This window comes from Marmota flaviventris, chromosome 11, assembly GCF_047511675.1.
Source record: "Marmota flaviventris isolate mMarFla1 chromosome 11, mMarFla1.hap1, whole genome shotgun sequence".
Lineage (NCBI taxonomy): Eukaryota > Metazoa > Chordata > Mammalia > Rodentia > Sciuridae > Marmota > Marmota flaviventris.
This window is the reverse complement of record NC_092508.1, coordinates 29,472,199-29,491,307: the sequence shown is the minus strand read 5'-3', so window position 1 is coordinate 29,491,307 and position 19,109 is coordinate 29,472,199. Positions and strand designations below refer to the sequence as shown.

The 19,109-nt window shown below is 36.8% G+C and overlaps 1 protein-coding gene across 9 annotated transcripts in view; it reads right to left on the bottom strand.

Annotated features, from left to right (window-relative positions):
* Positions 1–764: 764 nt before the first annotated feature.
* Positions 765–19,109, bottom strand: part of Ino80d (INO80 complex subunit D) — a 68,360-nt gene continuing 50,015 nt past the window's right edge. For 8 of the 9 annotated variants that reach the window (XM_071618868.1, XM_071618872.1, XM_071618874.1 and 5 more), the window contains 3 exons: positions 14,902–15,119; positions 13,597–13,754; positions 765–12,543 (listed from right to left, as the gene is read on the bottom strand). In XM_071618868.1, coding sequence (XP_071474969.1) covers positions 11,378–12,543; positions 13,597–13,754; positions 14,902–15,119 — 1,542 coding nt within the window. In that variant the 3' untranslated portion in view covers positions 765–11,377. The remainder of the gene's footprint in view (positions 12,544–13,596; positions 13,755–14,901; positions 15,120–19,109) is intronic. The other variant, XM_071618875.1, reaches the window with a different exon arrangement.

Below are 19,109 nucleotides of genomic sequence, written 5' to 3'. Positions count from 1 at the left end.
ATACCATTTATTTGGGAGGCTGAGGTCAATAGCAAATTCCAGGCCATCCTGGGCAACTCAGTCCCTGTCTCAAAACAAAAAATACAGGCTGAGGAAGCAGCTCAGTGGTAGAACATCTGCCATGCATGCTAGAGGCCCTGGGTTCAATCCCAGCACTGTGAAAGTAAACAAATAAATTTTAAAGTGAATAAATAGGCTGGGGATGTACTCAATGGTAAAGTTCTCCCAGGTTCATTCCCCAGTACAGCAAAAAAAAAAAAAAAAAAAGTGTTTTTTTGTTTTGCAATGCTGGGGATCAACCCAGGGCCTTGAACATGCTAAGCAAGCACTCTACTACTGTGCCACACCCACAGCCCCTGTTTTTTTTTTTTTTTTTTTTAACTTTGGTTACATAGCATGAAATTTTTGTGTTCATGAAGAGATAAGGGGGCTTCTGAGGAAGTTAAGTAGAAACTGGTTTGTAAGACCTCCATTACAGCAGATAACAATTTCAAATGCAACTTCTGGTTGAACTTCAAGGTTGGATACCATAATTATAAATCACCTTGGATAGAATTTAATTGATCGACAGCTATTACTATTTTAAATAACCGTCAGTCTGACCCTAAAGACCATGAATGTATCTCCCAAGAGTTGCTGCTAAAACTTAAGAATTGAAAAATACTACATTTAATAACAAAGGGGAATTTAAAAAAAAAAAAACCTTCCTTAGATTAGCAGCTTCATCAACATCCAGGCTAAGAAAATTATACTAAAACCAAGGGTACTTCACAGCAAGATTTATTAATACATCCAAAAGAAAGAAAGAAAAATCATTTTGTCACACTATATACAGATAATACAGTGTTTTATACACATATTACATCAGTTTTTACACAAGAAAAATATACATAAAAATGTAAACTTTTGTATACAAAAACCCTTAAACAAATTAAACAAGGACCAGATAACAAAAGGAGACCAATCCATTATTATTTCATCAAATTTTTAAAACAGTAATACAGTACATTCATTGAGATATATGGAAAATGTGAGCCATCTCTTCTTGTTTAAAGGGAAATTACAAACCCCAAACCCATCATCTCCCAAATGTGTTCTCTGCCAGCAACACTACCCTCTATGCCACAGACATGCCTTTCTAACCCACACAGGCCCCACCAAAACCTACCACCTCCTGTCTTCCTTCTGCTGTCTGCAGAAATGAGTGGCTCCCAGTTTTTGTGCATATGACCAAGCTTGTAGCCACACCATTAACTCAAACACAGAGGAGAAGATTCTTGGTTCGTAAATTCCCTTTAAGCAGCTTTTTTTGTTTTCTACATATTTTTAATGTATGGCATATTAAACATACTTGTGTGCCAAGGTGAATGAGAACACTGAAAAAGAAGGGCTTAGAGAACTGCTAGTCCTTGCTACCGTGCAGTTACTTTGTTAGAAGAGATTTTAAAACTGTCCAACCTGTCATTCACTGGTTTCAAATCAGCCACCTCACCTTTGATTTCCCACTGCAACTTGGTTTCAACTTCGGCTTCAGTACTGTAGTTAGTGCCAAGAGGCTTTTTGTTAAAGGCTGCTTCTGATATCAAGTTCCAGCTAAGATACTCTGTAAAATCATTCCAACCCCAACCTCTCCATTTAGTCTTCCGGGGTTCCCATACTCCATTTTTACCCCCTCTAACATCTTACAGTTTAGGATTGTTCATCTACCTTCCTCTCTCTACATATTCTTGAGATGTAATCTGCTACCAACTCATCAGGAAATAAAATAATATTCAACAGCTAATTTTTTTTCCTTTATGTTCTTGCATTCAGTGTGTCAAGCTGATCTACTAATGAAAACTACCTGAAGCTGTGGGGAATAAAAATTAAATGACAAACACATGCAACTTGGAGTTCTTCATTTGTTTTTTTTTAAAAAAGAAAATGATTGGGAATACCTTTAACTAAATAAATGCAAAATGTGCTTAAGACAGCTTCCCGAGAGAGAGCTGTCTTCTTTCAAAGTTGAATTTTGAACAAGGCAGAATAACAACTAGGTGATATATTTCCCTGCAGCGAGAGAGTAGTTAACTTCCCTCCAGGCAAAACGATCTCAATGATCATCATTTATTAATGAAAGGAAGAGGCAAACTGGTGAATTAAGTTGATCTAGAAGATAGTGGATGACACACACTAATGGAAATATTAGGATTGTTTTATAACTGAAACAAACAGGCTGTGCTGTGGTACATCTCCATCTCAGAGAGGAAAAAATGCACAAAGTTCTTCAAGTGAATCTTGTCTTTCATGGGATAGATGGCATTTTTAAAAACGGTCTCCCTTTCAGTTAAACAAACATAACAATACAAGGAAAAGGAAGATAAATAAATAATGTGTGGATGTCTTTAGATGAGACTTTTAAATGTTCTTTAAATAATTTTTGATAATGTATTTTAAATCATACATACAACTGCCATTGCAGCGACAATATTCCAGTAGGGGCAGCATTTTGCTAAATGTAAAAGATTGCCATTTAAAACTCATACATATACATGTGTATATACAGTTATATCAACACTATTTATATACATATATATCTAGAGAGCAACATTTCATTGCCTTTGAATATCTATACGTCCACTCCCACATACTGTGTGAGTATTAACAAAGTGTATGTACACATGCTCCAACATGTATATATACACTTTTGTCTGTGTGTGCATAAGAGATTTAAAGGCACAATATATAGGGATACGAGTTTTTTAGAGAGCTGCAGCAAAGTTAAAACAGAATGTCACACTGTGAGATAAGTCAAAAGGAAATATGGCAGAATTAATTAAAGCAGTTTCAACATGAGTAAAGTGAGTTACAGAATTCAAGAGGCTTACATGTGATTCTGTATGCTTTCCTTTAAAATGCAAATGGTAAATTTATAATTCAATCACAAAGTAAATCAAACTATTTGCTGACAGTAAGTGTACTATCAATCAAAATACTTAAGTGTTTTTTTCAAAGTAAGTTAAATAACCAGAAATTATCTAGGTAAAACTTTCTAAATTAGTTTTGTTTGAATGTTGCCTTTTTTTTTTTTTTCCTGTTTTTGAGACAAAGATGACTACCAATTCTCAAGAGTACTGTAGAAAATACTTCTATCTTCTGGGAAAATTCAGAAATAAATATCTTTAAAAGAAACAAGTGAGAAGTTAATGAAATATGTTTAAGTCAAATGCTTCTAGCTTGAAAGGACATAATTATAGAGGGAAAAAAATGATGTGTGATTTTGCTTTTCACTCATGAGAGATTAACTAGCAGAAGGTAGGGACGATGAAGAGAGTGGAACTGTGAGTAAAAATAGTTAGACATCATTTCTGACAGCCTTAAGTGAGACTACAATCCAAAGGACTTGCATTTTAGTATGCTCAGATGATGTACTCTAGAAGGTTACCTCCTCTGGCTTACAGAATAATCCAGAATTTTCTGTAGATGTATAATCCTGCTTAACAAAGGCTGTTACCTATTATACACACACTTTTTTTTTTTTTTTAGGGAAATATATGTATATAGCTTTATCTATACACACACATATACATACGTGTATATATAGATTTATACAAATGTATAAATAAACATAATACTTTTCAGTCTTTCCATTGACAAGGCAAGTTCACATTCAGCAAAGTGCCACCACATCCCATATACACATCTCTGTACAGATATACACAAAAGGGTCTGTCTTTACCCTTCAATCAGGGGGAATTTATTCTAGCAAATTCCATTAACCAGCAACTGAAGGGAGAAATGGCACCAATACAAACTCCCTTCTTTCATTTGCATGCATATGTACAAGAAATGCAGATTTTTAAAATCCAAAAGCAAGAGCGAATGGAACTGGGAGATGCTACAAAAATAACAATACAACTGTAAAAGAACAACATATAAAGCTTTCCTAGGTCTTAACTGTATCCAAGAGGAAGTCAATGAAGCTTCAAGGAGGACTACAAATGCGGATGCGGTATCAGAAGTTGTTTTGACATATCTCAAAGCACATGATTTTTTAATATTAAAAGTAAATATGACTGGAACACTTAATAACTCTAATTTTGACTATTTTATATCATCAGACACTCCAGTAAAGTGTGTAGCAAAATGATAACTAAAACTCAAAGGAATGTTTTTTAATTCCACACCAATCAGGTAAAAGTCAAGGGTAGCATAATTTTTCCTACAGCAAAAAGATGGGGCTCTCTAACTTCCTAATTAATGGTACAACTGAATAAATTTTTTAAAAATGCTTTGGAAATAACTGAAATCATCCCAGCTTTGAAATATGCATGGTGAAATGATCCCAACAACTCCCCTTCAAAAAAATTTTTTATAAAAGGCCTTAATTTTTAACGTCACCGTGAAAAAATGATCAATAATATTTTATTACTCAGAATATTAAGAAATCTACTATTAACATAAAAGAGGTTCAAAAGATCTCTGGTCCCATCACCCCAATAGATAAACACAGATCCTGTCTGGGTCTGTCTGTCTGTCTGTCTCTCCCTCTCTTGCTTTTATGTTAAAAAATGAGAGGCTGGTCTTAGAATCTGCTGTTTCTCATGTCACTTAAAAAAACATAAGTTAATCCAAAAGTTAAAATAAAACGTACATGATATCAGAGCTTGCCTTTTAACATAATATAACATAATGAAGAATTTGGTATATTTATACAACAGAGACAATGAGAAAGTTAACTCTTAACATCCTCAACTAAATAAATCATATTTCTACAATACATTCGGTTACCTTTCTCTATTTGTACATTAGCACACATTCATCTCTCTCACACACGTGCCCCAATGAATATTTTTGCATGTGTGTAAAAACATATACATGCACACAAGTAATTTAATTCTATTTTTAAGTCACAGTGGGAATTCCTTAGTGAGGAGGGATAAAAAAGTTCCTGAATAAGACACTGAGAACATCTAGACTTATTTTCTCTATTTTACTTCCCAACTTACAGAATAAACTGTAAATTAAAGAATAAATCCATAGGAAATAAAAGAGGTCTTAAAAACTTAGTTTACAAATTCCAGCTACAGTAGTTGGAGTTTTACTTGATCTATGTATTTCTATTTACCCTGTAACTAAGCTTCTAGCCATCTTAAGTGTAAACCACAGATCATTTACTAAAGAACATGATTCTCAACAGTTCTATGAACAATAATAAATGGTCTAAAGGTGTTCTACATGTTGAGGCCCCAGGATATCCTTTTTATTTTATATATCTGCAAGGTAGCAAAGGATAGCTATACACCTTGACACGGCAGAAATCCAGTGTAAAAAGGTGCTTACTAGTTTGTCAAAAGAAAAAAAAAAAAGCTCATATATAATTTTTTTTTTAGCTATTAAACACATAGGCAACATAATTCATTACACTCAATACAGCTTTAGTATAAAACTTATAATTTATGAGGTGATGTTAATAGCATAAATTAATATACCTTTTCTCTTAAAATCTACAATAAGTATTCTGAAAGCTCATGGGGGAAGGAAATTTTTAAATAAAAGTTTTAAAGCTGTGCATGATGGGAAAGGATTCTGTATGCTGAAGCTGAGATGAGAGCCTGAAGTAGAAAGGAAAGAAGTCCTAGGCGAGACACCGTGGGCTACTAAGCCAAAATGTTTTCTCTTTCTTGCGCTCTCTTCAATGATGAGTCACCTTTAGTTTCTTTTAAAATTGTTTTCTTATTTTTAAAAACTGCCCTAATTTCCACAAGGAATCCCTGAGACATACTCAATACTATACAGTGAAAAGAACTGCCACTGTTGAGAGGAACTGATTCAACCCTTCCAAACAGATGAAACAACGTCAGCAAGTGTCAAGCTTTTCTTCATTTCAACACTAATCCGTTGGAGCCAACTGTACCTTAACGATGCAGGTTGGAGTCATTTCTGGGCAAATCAGTCTATTCCCCAAGTAAAAGCAAAGGCGTGACATTTAGCTGCATTGGAGCCTTCTGCACTGCGTGTTGAAAACTTTTCCATGGGGAACTTTGGGTGCATATAGAGCTTACTTCAGTGGTCCCCAGCTTAAGAAAAACAAACAAACAAAAACAACAACAACAAAAAAAAAGTGAAAGAAGAGGATTCTATTACTCTTCGGCCAAGATCAGTACAGAGTATGTGTGCACGTGCATACTTTAGTACCGGGGATGGGCAGAGGCAAGCAGGCAGAAGGGAAGAAGGAAAGCTGTGCTGCCCAATACTGCTTACTAGGTGTTCATATTTTTCTCTAATGGGACTGTGTCACACTAAGCTTTAGAACTCTGCTCTTCAAACTACCCAGACACTCCTGATATTCAGGAACTTGGAGTAAAGAAAGTCACACCAAATTTGCTCTCTGTCTGAAATGACACATCTTTTCTTAATCCTGTATCAAAGCACAGAGAGAAAAGTTAACAAAAAACAATTGGAGTGAAAAAAAGGCTTCCTAAGTTTAAACCACATTGCAGCTTTAATTAATGCTGGTTATCAAAGAGACACAACTATTCATATATGCTTATATTTTCCATTCTAACCACTGGTCAATGGAAAATGCTTAGCAGATTATCAATACATGTTCTTCACAGGTATTTAAAATTTTACTTTAATTTACGAAATATGATTTTGGCTCACTCTATAATATGATATAGGAAAGCTTATAAAGACCAAGATATTAAGAAATCATCAAATTGTTTCACTTTTGTATAGAACATTAGTGAAGATTCAGTCATTTTCAATTTATTGAGGGGGAAAATTAAAAAAAAATTTAATTGTAGACGGACACGATATTTTCCTATTTGTTATTCTTTATAATTTATTTATTTTTATGTGGTGCTGAGGACCGAACCCAGTCCCTCATACTTGCAAGGTAAACACTCTACCACTGAGCTACAACCCCAGTCCTAGATGTTTATTCTTGAATTAATATATACACATGTGTATATCTGCATACACCATGTGTATATATATGTATGCACATACATATGGGCATATATGTATATATCCCCCTAGAAATATACTTTCTGTCAGAAAAAAAATCTTTAGAACAATGTAGGTTTTGGTGATAAAACAGATACAAATGAAGTATGATTAAATTTTTTTCTAAGAAATCCTCTAAATTGCCTCATTAAGCTGGAGAGTTCTGTTGACCATTTAGCAGACCACTCTATTCAATCATTCTCTATATGACAGATTAAGAACAGAATTTAATAGAATTTTAAAAGAAAGGATGAAGAAACTGAAAACTAGACACGTAAAAATTTTTAATGAATTTTAAAACACTTAAATAATTAGTTTAGTGTTAATATCCTCATCTTTTTGAGATACCAATCCACAACATTTTGAACTAAATATTTTAAAAGAAGGAATAACCTCATACAGATATTGCTGATGAAGCTGATCAACCATCACTAGCCTCCCATGGTGTAGGGCACAGAAGGGATCCCAGGCAGGATCAGCAAACCAACAGAAAGGGATTTAGGCATGTGTGCTCAAATTCTAATGCCAATTTATAAAAATTCCATGCTATAGGTCAATGGAAATGTAACTTCTTCCATATAGGATGAACCTGGGATGGACAGGGGCACCTGTGTGTAGCTTGGACACAGTTTCCTTCCTGATCCAAGAACTGCCTTTGCCACTGTGGATTGTAATCATGTTTTGAGGACAAGCCCTGATAAGGAAAAGTTTTAGTGTTAGTCAAGAAAATGGTGATCTCTAACTTCAGCTGAGAGACTGGGCTTCTTTAAGAAATAAATCTTATAAATAGTATTTGGCAAAGATAAAGTATTAGCTTTCTTTAATCTCAAGCCACTAGAACAATAACACCAATTTTAATGAAAATAAAATAAAGTCACTTTCCAACTTTATCTCCATACCTACCTATTTGCTTCTCATTACATTATAATCTTCTCATAGAGGGACACTAGACACAGCACACACTGCCTGCCAACATGAAATTGCTCGGGAAGTCATTTATAAAGTAGGCATATTACACACGGTAGGTTTACTAGCGAAAATAATCCTTTGCTGTGTAAGCTATGTGACAATAATTAGTAAAATTTTCCATTGCATAGTCTGTCACTTGGTGGGTAAAGTATAATTGCTATTCACTGTCCTGAATTGTTGACTAGCTACATAACCTATGGAGATATGAACATTGCTAAGCCATTTTTACACAGGAAAAAACAACGTCTTAAGTACTTTTATTAAAATAATATTAACAGTTAAAGGAGAGAAAGCCCGTCTTTTCTTCAGATGCTATAGATCACAGTCATAAGTATCAGATCCTCAGAGCACAGAACACATCCATTAACTGCAGCAACTTTGAAAATTAAATCACAGTAACACAAGCTAACTGGCCTTTATAAATGGTCCCAAAGAACTGCAGAAACAGAGTGAATCTTCTGCCACCGTGTCTCATACGTTGAATACTAGAATAAAAGCTAGTTTCTACCTAAATAGGACCTTATATAAAACTTGTTTTTGATTCCAGTATTGCCTTATGATAACACAAATGTTATTTTAAAAGACACCAATTTTAAAAGACACTTCATTTCTTTTTTTGCATATTAATAGCAAGCCTACTAATAATAGGACTAGAACTGCTCTGAAAACTAGAACAAAACATAATGGATATCTCTGGGCTTATAGATGTTCTTCTCTCTTCACAAGAAACAGCAAAGCAAATTGCAAGCTTGGATATTTGTTTTGAAGTAGATGAAAAGAGGAAAAGTTTGTTTTTGCTAATTATTCAACCCTACACTGGTACTTTCTAAAAGTGCCCTTTCCTCAGCTATCATGGTGGGCATCTAAAGTGAATTTCCTCAATGTTTTTGGTGTGAAGCTGTAACTGGCAACATTCCTGATCATTTTCATGCCTCCCAACTAGAAAGCAGAGAAGGGCTTTTAAATGCACATAAAACAGAAAATTGCAAACAATAAAATGTGCAACTTACTGCAAACTCAGTTTTGATAACTGAAGATTTTTAAGCAGCTAATACGAGGGACAAATAGCCAGAAATAGTTCAAATTACCTACCCATGACCCTGCCCTTTGCTGTCAAGAAGGGCTAATAAAAAGTCCATATGCTACTGTGCTATAACCTATAGATAGTACACAATGGAGACAAAATGAAATTGCTGGGAATTCAGTGTTACCTAGTGATGATGACAATGGGATGTGAAAATAGCACAGCAAACTAAATGATACTTGAGCAGAGGTAACTACTAATATTTCATTACAGTGCACTAAAGTAAAAAAGCTTAGTGACACAGGTTCACAGGTGAGAAATATGCAAATTATGTGTTCTCACCACTCAGAATAGAAATTTATGGTGATACCAAATATAATTTTGCTTTGAGACATAACTTATAATTTAGAAATTTTTCAATCTTCAAAAAAGGCAAAGCTATTAAAAATAAATCTTCCAATCAATTAACATGATTTTTAAAAAAAAAAAAGTAAATATATTACATACATATTTTTGGCCCCCAAAGAAACTTCAATAAATACAAAATAGGGCATATCATGATTCCATACAGTCATGTGACATTTCCCCTCCATAATCCCAGGCACGTGGTATCTGCATAATGCTTGCTGATCACCATCATTCCTTTAAAAAGCAGAGAAAGAAAAGCTTCCAAAAGAAGGGCCTGGTTAGAACTATAATGGCATAAAGAGAATACATATAGGAAATAGGAAAATATGTCCAAACTTTTACCTACTAGAAAGGAATTAAGATCAAATATTCCCTGATAAATGAATTATTGTACCACTTCACTAATAGATATGTTCTCTCTGCTCATCTTTTAAAAAATATATATGTAAATTAGGCTGGACTCAGGTATAAATAGCCAATGTATCTTAAGGGACAGTGAAATTTCTCAGCAAAATTGGAGTAGAGATACTTTAAAATCTAGCTCCACCCTTCTCTGAAGCAGAGGGCAGGAAAGGCAGGCAAGAAGAAATCTCACATATTTATTTCATAGTCACCAACTTACTAAACTATCCAACATGATTTTTTACCCTAAAATCCTGATACTTAAAAGAATTTCCCAAAACTTTTACCAAATTTACTTAAACCTAGATTAAATTATTTTAAAAGTACCAAATGCAGGTAAAATGTATGTCTGATCTCCGTATTCTGCTTTGAAAGAAATTTTAAAATGTGTATCCTTCAGTTATTACACATCACTTCACAACTGGTACACTGATTCTACAAGTGTCTTCAACATTTTACAAATCTTACCAAAGAATCACTACTGTAAACATGAAAAAGTCAAAAGCAAAAGATGGATCAAGAAGTTCACAGATTTCATCTTTCAAATCTATCTGACCTATCCTGCTTTTTCACATCAAGATATTTTCTTCAATGACATCTTGCAAAAGTGTCCCATGAGTGAGGGGTTTAAAACAAGTGCAGGTCTGAAAAGGCAAAATGGCCTCAGCAACCCCACAGTCACTCCAGGCAAGTCTTGCTTGACACCCGCCCCCGCCCTGCCCCCATCACTAATGTGAATTCAGCTTTTGGTGTCTCACTTCTTTATGGGCTAACATTTAGCAGAAAAGGGTTGTGCTATTCACATGGGCAGATCACCCCCCTCCCTATTCAAGAAACTTCAGTTAACTCAGTGGGACAGAATGACCAACCTTACTAGGATGTGAGATGTACAAAGGAGAAAAAAGCCTTATACTCATTACAGGGGTTAAAAAAAAAAAAAAAAAATTAACAACCCAATGGGACGCTACTTCCTGCACTGCACAAAACACACACATGGGTGCACACACACTCACAGGTGGTCAAAAAACTTTTTTTTTTTCTTTTTAGTTAACCATGATCACAATTAGGAATGGCATCCTGGCCTCTGGGTGGTGTTTGGCAGCTGATGCTGAGTCAGAGCCTTAACCTGCCTCTATACACCACCAGTTATCTCCTACACAGGAACTCATTTAATAGGATCATTCTATCTAGAACCACCTATGTAAAAACCTGGCTATAGAATGGAAAGCACTGATCTGAATACTAGGAAATAGTAAAGGGCACTGGTAATCTGAGGTATCTTCCACTTCTAGGACTTGCTGCTAAAAACCAATCCTATCCAGTCAATGTGCTGAACCACCAAGGAAACCACAGGGGCCGAGTGGACCTGCCAGGAGGGAATGAGCACCAGTGCTTAGGAGCACATGTGAACACTGCAGCAAGGTCCACTGCCTGGCCACCTATTGAGCTGGGAAGGGGGTGCCCCTCTAATTCCCATCTGCTATTTTTAAGTCTTCTTTTGGAAAAGGGGGTAGGGGTGCTAAAGAGGAAACAAAGATAGAAAACACCGGGTTCCCCACCTTGCCTGCAAACACACAGACACGCTCAGTTAGGGGAGGGAAAGGGAGAAGATGCATTATTGGTACTTGTAGCTGTGGCACCTGTTACTGTGAAGCCTGTAGGAGGGGCTATAGAGCTGTGGCTGGGCTGCAGGTCCTTAGGAATGCCACTGTGAGAACTCAGCTGGTGGCCGAAGGCTGCGCTGAACTGAGGGAGTTGCTGCTTGGGAGAGGTGGAGGCCATTAGTTCAGCAGAAGGCCCCATGCCACTGAAGCTGGTCTGCGGTAACCCCGGAAGCACACTGGAGCTGCTGGGGGTCACGGTGGCGAAGGCAGGCTGTGTGGTCTCTGAGTTCGAAGTGGTGGGTGGCGTGGATAGGGAAGTGGAAAGAAGATGTCCATCTGCGCCGAGAAGGTTGCTAAATGGAGAGGGATCTCCAAGGTTGACAGGGAGATTACCCCAGTGAGTTCTAGGGTTTACCACTCCTCCAAGTGGCACCTCAAGTTGGGTTGGGAGCAAGTGCTGCGCCATGATGGGCATCTCTGCTGAAAAGGTAGCTGCCATATTATCACCAGAGTAAGATGTCGTGTGGGGAGAGGTGATATGGTCACTGTAGGGAGACGGCACGTGCTCACTATCATAATGGCTTCCATGGGGCGAGGAGTGTGAATGATCACTGCTGTATTGCTGTCGTGAGGTGATTAGGTCGTCTGCCTTGCTCAGCAGCTGGGCAGGATGTGGCCTCTGGGAGGCATGGCTGCCATCATGAAGTCCATGAAACTGTCCTGGGAAGGCTCTCTCCCCAAGTGCACTCTGGCTGATCAGAGTGGCAGAAGTAAGGCCAACGTTGGCTGGGGCAGAGAACTGCCCCTGGATCTGCCCTGCCAGGGGTGTAGGTGGGTTAGACAAGGTAGCAGAACGGAGCAGGTTCTCGTCCAGCTCTAGACTAGAAAAATTATCATGTACTATTCGCCCATTCAATAGCTCCCCTAGGTCCGTGTTTACTTCTCGGCTCAAGGACTGGATTCCTGAAGCTCCAGTACCTGTGGAGAACACCCCTATTCCTCTATCTGACAACTCCTGGACTGGTACACCGTCTGACTGGGTAAGTACCCCAATGGTACTCAGGCACTCGAGAGAAGTTACAGCCTGCAGGGCCCGTTCAAGCTCCTCAGCCTCTTCGGTGGTCGGGAGGAGGTCTCCATTCTTTCCTGAGTCAACAAAAGGCATTGAGAATAAGTAGGTCTCATATCTAATCTATACCACAGCATTCATACATTTAAATTATTCAAAGAAAGTCCTTCTTGAAAAGGGAAGCTTCTAAGAACTGCATTGGAACGAAAAAGTAAACTATTAATCTGCAGGATGGGTCTGAAGGATCAGCTGCCTGAGAACTTGAATCTCGAAGGCCATCTTATCAGATGTTCAATTCTTAGGAACTCTGTTACCAATTTAAAAATCTTATAACCATTTGGTTGTACATGTTTTTATCTAAAATTATATTTATTATATTATGATAGAAAACACAGGCTGCATAGAGCTACTGTTCCTTGCCTTGTCTATGCCCAGCTTCTTCCAGCTTGAGGGCAGACAGAAGACCAGAACACAGAAGCTCATGCATACATTTCAGCACAACACTAAGCACTCAGTTCATTTTGGGGGTGTTTACCTAATCCTTCTCCCTCATTCTTTTTCCATTTCTAATTGATTTTCATTAAATGGAAGCACATGGACACACTTTGATTTCACTATCAATTTAAAAAATCTTATTGTTAGGAACTTGATTTATCACCATGAAAATATTCAATTTTTAGTGGGGAAAAAAAAATATCTTAATAGCATAAAAGTTTTCCCCTGAAAGCACTGGGGAGTTGATGTGATTAAGCAAACTTTGTTTTAGAAAAGTTCACTTTAATTGAATTACAGGGTGGGATATTAAAACTGGGAAAGTTCTAAAAGACTTCAATAAACTTGTGGTTTAAATGTCTGTGTTCAAAAAATTAAGTAAAATTACTCATTTTAAAGAAACAAAGTTATAAATCTAGCTATCAATATAAATCTACTAAACCTAAAATATGGTTAAACAAAATTACCTACTCTCCACTTCTGAAAAGGACTGAAAACTTTGGCAGTGTTATATTTTCTGTCTATAGAGTGAAAAAATATTTTACTTGAGGAAAATTTCAGACACATCTCAAAACTATTTCTCTTCTTACAAACTCATTTTTTTAAGTCAGTTTCTTTAATTAAAACACTGACCATACCTTCAAAAAAATCAAAATCTTGCAAGTCATCAGGTAACCGTGGCAGGACGTCTGAAAAGTCCTCCTGGTTCAATTCCAAATCATGTGGAATGTCGGTGATCTCGTTGGCAATGTCATCCGGCAACTCGTCAGCACTCAGCTCGGGCGTGGATGGGCTCCTAGGAAGACAGGGCATTTGGTGCCAGCACTCCCCCTTCACCTTCATACCAATGTCAACAATTCAAGTTTACCCCACGTAGGAAGATGCTAACTATAAAATGCTATGTATTTTTTTAATACATATATATTCAATGCAAACATGGGAAATCCTAATATAAACTGTCTCCTTCCTTACTTTGTGAGAAGGAATTCAAAGCAGATACATTGCAAAAAGATATACCTTGCCATATACCGTCACATATTTCTTTAATCTTTACCCATAATTGAGATAAGAGAATTATTTCTAGCTATATTTTTACTTCAGATTAGTAGAATGGATCACAAGTATGTCTTAATATTTTGTAGTAGAATTTCAAATTTGGTCAGAATAATAATTTTAAAAATGAAGTAAAGCACTGGGCATGGTGACCCATACCTATAATCCTAGCCAATCATGAAGCTGAGTAAGGAGGATTGCAAGTTCAAGGTCAGCTTGGGCAACTTAGTAAGACCTATGAAAAATAAAATTTTACAAACAAGAGCTAGGGATGTAACTGCATGGTAGAGTGCCTGCCAAGCAAGCATGAGCCATTGTGTTCAACCCACAGTACCACAAAAGACAAACAGGTAAAACTGAAATGTAATAAAATGAAACAGAAGCTCTAGTTATCCTGTCAAAATGCCCAAAATTAATAATGTCATAATTCTGATGAAATATTTCTTATGTATATGGAATTTCTGTTTAAAAAAAAAAAAAAATCTGAGTATTGGGCTGGGATGTAGCTCAGTGGCAAAGCATTTACTTCACATTCTGAGTCCTGGGTTCAATCTCCAGTTCCAAAAAAAAAAAGACCAAAAAACAATTTCTGAGTATATAATTAAATTCGCAATTTCAGCATCTGTTCTCTTTGCTATAATCTAAAGCTTTGATAGTGATAAATGTGCACTCCAAACTCAGCCAGAATTAGTAAAATATATTCCTCAAAATGGCTAAGATGAGGCTGGGGCCAGGGCCGTAGCTCAATGGTAGAGCACTTGACTAGACAGAAGTACAGACTGACACACTGGATGGCTCTGTAGTTTAGTGCCAACCTTCTGATACTCACACAGACAGATGTTCTGAGAACATTCAGGAAACAGGAAAAATAAGTCCTGACCACCACTCACCGGATCTGAGAGGCCTCCACTGGCAGTGAGACGCTGGTGGGCATGCTGAGGTTCCCTTGGGGGACTGCTGGGGGGATGGGCTTTTGGGGTCGACGAGGTCCACGCCTTCTCTTCTTCTTATGTTTTTTGGTGAGTGCAGGAGGCTTGGTTTTTTTCCTGGGTTTCCTCTGCTGCTGGTGCTGAACTTTACGGGAGTTATCTCCTCTCAAGAAATTATCCTTTGGAATAAACAAAAAAAAATTTATTATTTTTTTTAAACTGAGGACTACTCACTGATCAACCCTACCTCACCCTCTCTCCTGGTGTGCTACTCTACAGTAGGGTGACTACAGATAACAATAATATTCTGTGCAGCTCAAAAAACTAGAATAATGACTCTGGAAGTTTTACCATAAAGATAGTTTAACTTGATTCAAACATCATATAATGTATACACGTTAATAGAAAAGAGCCCCCACTATGGCAATATCATGTAAAATTTGTGATGTTCCCAGGTGGCAGTTAAATCAAATTTAGTATTTAAACAATTGAGACTATCTGGAAAAACAATCATCTTCAAAAAGCCTGAAGTTCTTAATATTCTATATAATGTCTAAAATAAACTTATACCTATGTAATTATTCAATTCATATGAATTCAACATATATACATAGTTCATCCCACATTTAAAGACATTATGGGAAGTACTATAACATAAATTTTGTGTTTTATGTGAACTTACTCTTGTATGTGAAAACACAGATAAAAATCTACATAAATACAGTACAGAGAACATTAAATAATGACAAGGTAAACACCTCCCACAGGTATACAAAAGAAAAATTAATTATTTTTGGTTTGTGAGATTAAAAGGTAAGTAGATTTTAAATTGTGGGATAACAGAAAAGATCATTCTTGCCTAAAGGAAATAGCACAAACAAGAGAAAAAGTATAGTAAATGACTAGGTATGATCATAGATGAAACACAAAAGCAAGCTGTAAGAATTCTGGAATCAGAGTACATATTTCTTTGAATTTCCTTTTAAACTTTTATTTAACAGGCATTGCAGCATTTTGGTTTTTTCTTCCCCCATTACTGGGGATAAGAACCCAGGGCCTTAAGCTCTACTGAGTTACACCTCTAGCCCCTAGATAGGATGACAGCTCCCCTGATGTGGTGAGATACATAGATGTCTAGAGAGCTATGGGAAAACTACCGGTGCACAGGAATAAAGGGGATGAAGACAAAGACCAGGAAATCCATGACTCAGTCAAGACCTTTAAAATAATTTATACAGGCAGGGAGACACAGAGAATGGACACTGAGGACACAGGTACATAAAACTGCTGAAATTAAGTGAGTAGGCAAGGGGGTAAGAGCCTACAAGGACAAAAGAGAGAGTGATGATATAACTAGCTTTCTTCAGTCAATAACATCAACTCTATCATCTGCCCACCATCTGATACAGACTAAAAGTCTGTTTCATCCCCAAAATGATGTTGAATCCTAATCCCCCAATGTGATGGTTTTAGGAGGTGGGGTTTCAATCACGAAGGTGGAGCCCCCATGTATGGAATCAGGGCCTTAATATGTGAGACCTCAGAAAGCAACAATGAGGTTGGCAGGGTATAATCCAAAAAAGAACCTGACCAGAACCCAACCATGCCTGCACCATCCAGAACTGAGAAATAAATATTGATTACAAGCTACTTTATCTTTGGTACTTTCTTACAGTCACCAAAACTAACATCACATTTTATCAATTCAAAATGTACATTTTAATCTCTCTGTAATAGGAAAGTGTAAATGTTGGTATCTTACATGAGCTGCCAACCAGGTAATGCTCGTTACAGTTGGCCCTGCCTTTATACACTCAACAGCGGTTATACTTCTTTGTGCTGGCATTACTTGAATTAGTATATGCACTGCTAGTATAACTTGTGTAGAAAAAATTTTTGTGTATGCAGAAAGGCACAAAGAATAGGAGAGTATAAAATTGTTAGAGAAGCAAATATTCACTACTGAAGAACTTAACTTACTACAACTCTAAGTGAGAAAGGGAAATAACCACAAAGTGGATGATGATACATAATAGCAAAATACTGACTTTCACACATCAAATAATATAGCTAAGACCAGGAATGACATATAACATAAAAATCCATGTCTAAATAGGTTTTTAAAAGGCTCTTTTAGTAAGTCTAAAACAAAAATTCTAAGTGAAATAAAAATATTGAATCATTGGCAACATATTTTCTGAGTACAGTAGTTTTTATAACTGATGTCATCTTTGATTCTACAAATTCAGTAATAATCCACAACTGAATATATAAAGTTTATAGATAATAGTATTTGAAGATGAATAACTATCACTAGCATTAAAAATATTCAAAACAGGAAAAATAAAAATTAAAGCATAAATTCAACAAGTCTAAAAGATGATTTGATACCAAATATTTGACCAAAAAAAATTATTAAACTCTTTATGTCACAAAAACAATTTCCTTTTTCTTAAAGAGGTATTTCCTAGGCTTGTGGTTCTTTTGAGCCCAACACTTGAAGTCTACTTCTATGATGATCACTATTTAATAAAAGTGAGTGACCACCAACAACCAGCACTCAGCTCAGTGTCTACTTTAAGCAGCAGATCTTCAATGTGAGCACAGATCTTAGGTAAGATCAAGTCAGAGAGCTCCAGCCCTAGATTTAACAAGTCTGACTTGTGAGTTACCAATATCCACCTGGTAAAGGTGGATGCCTCCTGACCTACTCTCCTAGCCTACACACACTGTGACCTTACTGATCATGCACATAGAACTACTCAAGATAGACATCTTGTTTTGCTCTTACTATTGGCCATTCCCACTTAGTTCTTTTAGAGAGCTAGAGCCCCCACTTGGCAGAGGATTTCCCAATGCCAATGATTCATTTGCCTAGCTTTAGTGAGTACTGGGATACTATTCATTTGCAACTTTCCGTCTTTTTGTATGCCAGGCCAAGCACCTTCTAACTTACCAACTGAGGTGTGACCAACCTGTTGGAACATCTTTTCTGCCTACCAATCTGTACCTCTTATGGTCTAAGCTTCTCCTGCCAATGGTTGTTTCACCTCAGTGGTTGAATTTACTTCCAAATCTTCACCCTTCCCAACCATGTGCCTAACCATTAATTTATTCAACATTCCCACATAAGAAAATGCAATGAACAAAAATGTTTCTGCTCTTGTAAAGTTTCCGCAATTATAGGAGAATATAGACAATGAACAAAATAATGTTAGGCAAATAAATGTTGGAAAGGACAATAAAAAGGTAGCACACGCCTGTAATCCCAGCAACTTGGGAAGCTAAGGCAGGAGGATCTAGAGTTCAAAACTAGCTGCAGCAACCTAGTGAGGTCCTAAGCAACTCAGCGAGGCCCTGTCTCTAATAAAATATAAAATTTGGACTGGGGATGTGGCTTGGTGGTTAAGCACCCCCGGGTTCAATCCCTAGTACCAAAAAAGAGAGAGGGGGCGGGGGATTAAAAAACTGACAGGGCAGCAGGGAAGTAGAAAACTTTTCTAAGGAGATATGTGATCCGAAACTTGAATGAAATAAAGGAGTAAGCCACGCAGAAACCTGAGAAAAGAACATCCCAGGAAAAGAGAAAACCAAGTGCGAAGCCCCCGAGAGGGAGCATATGTAGAATATCAAAAACAGCCAGAAAGTCAGCGCTGCTGGAATTCCAGGACGACAAGGGGAGGAGATGAAGCTGAAGAAGTGAGGCCCAGATCACAAAGTGCCTCAGAGACATTGGTGAGAATTTTGGATTTGACTCTAGATTGTGATAGGAAGTCATTAGAAGAGTTTAATCATGGGACTAAGATGATCAGATGTTTTAAAAAGCCTGCTTTAAAGGCCCATACTTATATGATTCCACTGATAACATTCTAGAAAATATAAAAATTATAGAAACTGAAAAATAGATAAATGAAGATGGAGTAAAGGATTCACTACAAGAGAATTTGAAGAAGTGATGAGACTATCCTTGATCATGGTGATGGTCACACAACTGTATCCACTTGTCAGAATAATAGCCAGAGTAGCCTCTGTGGATGTTTTCTACTTTCTTCGAATTAAATTCACAGTTCACGGGTATATATATATATATGTGTGTGTGTGTGTGTGTGTGTGTTTACAGAGGGGAGAGTATGGAAAAAGGAGATCACTTAGGATGCTGACTATAACAA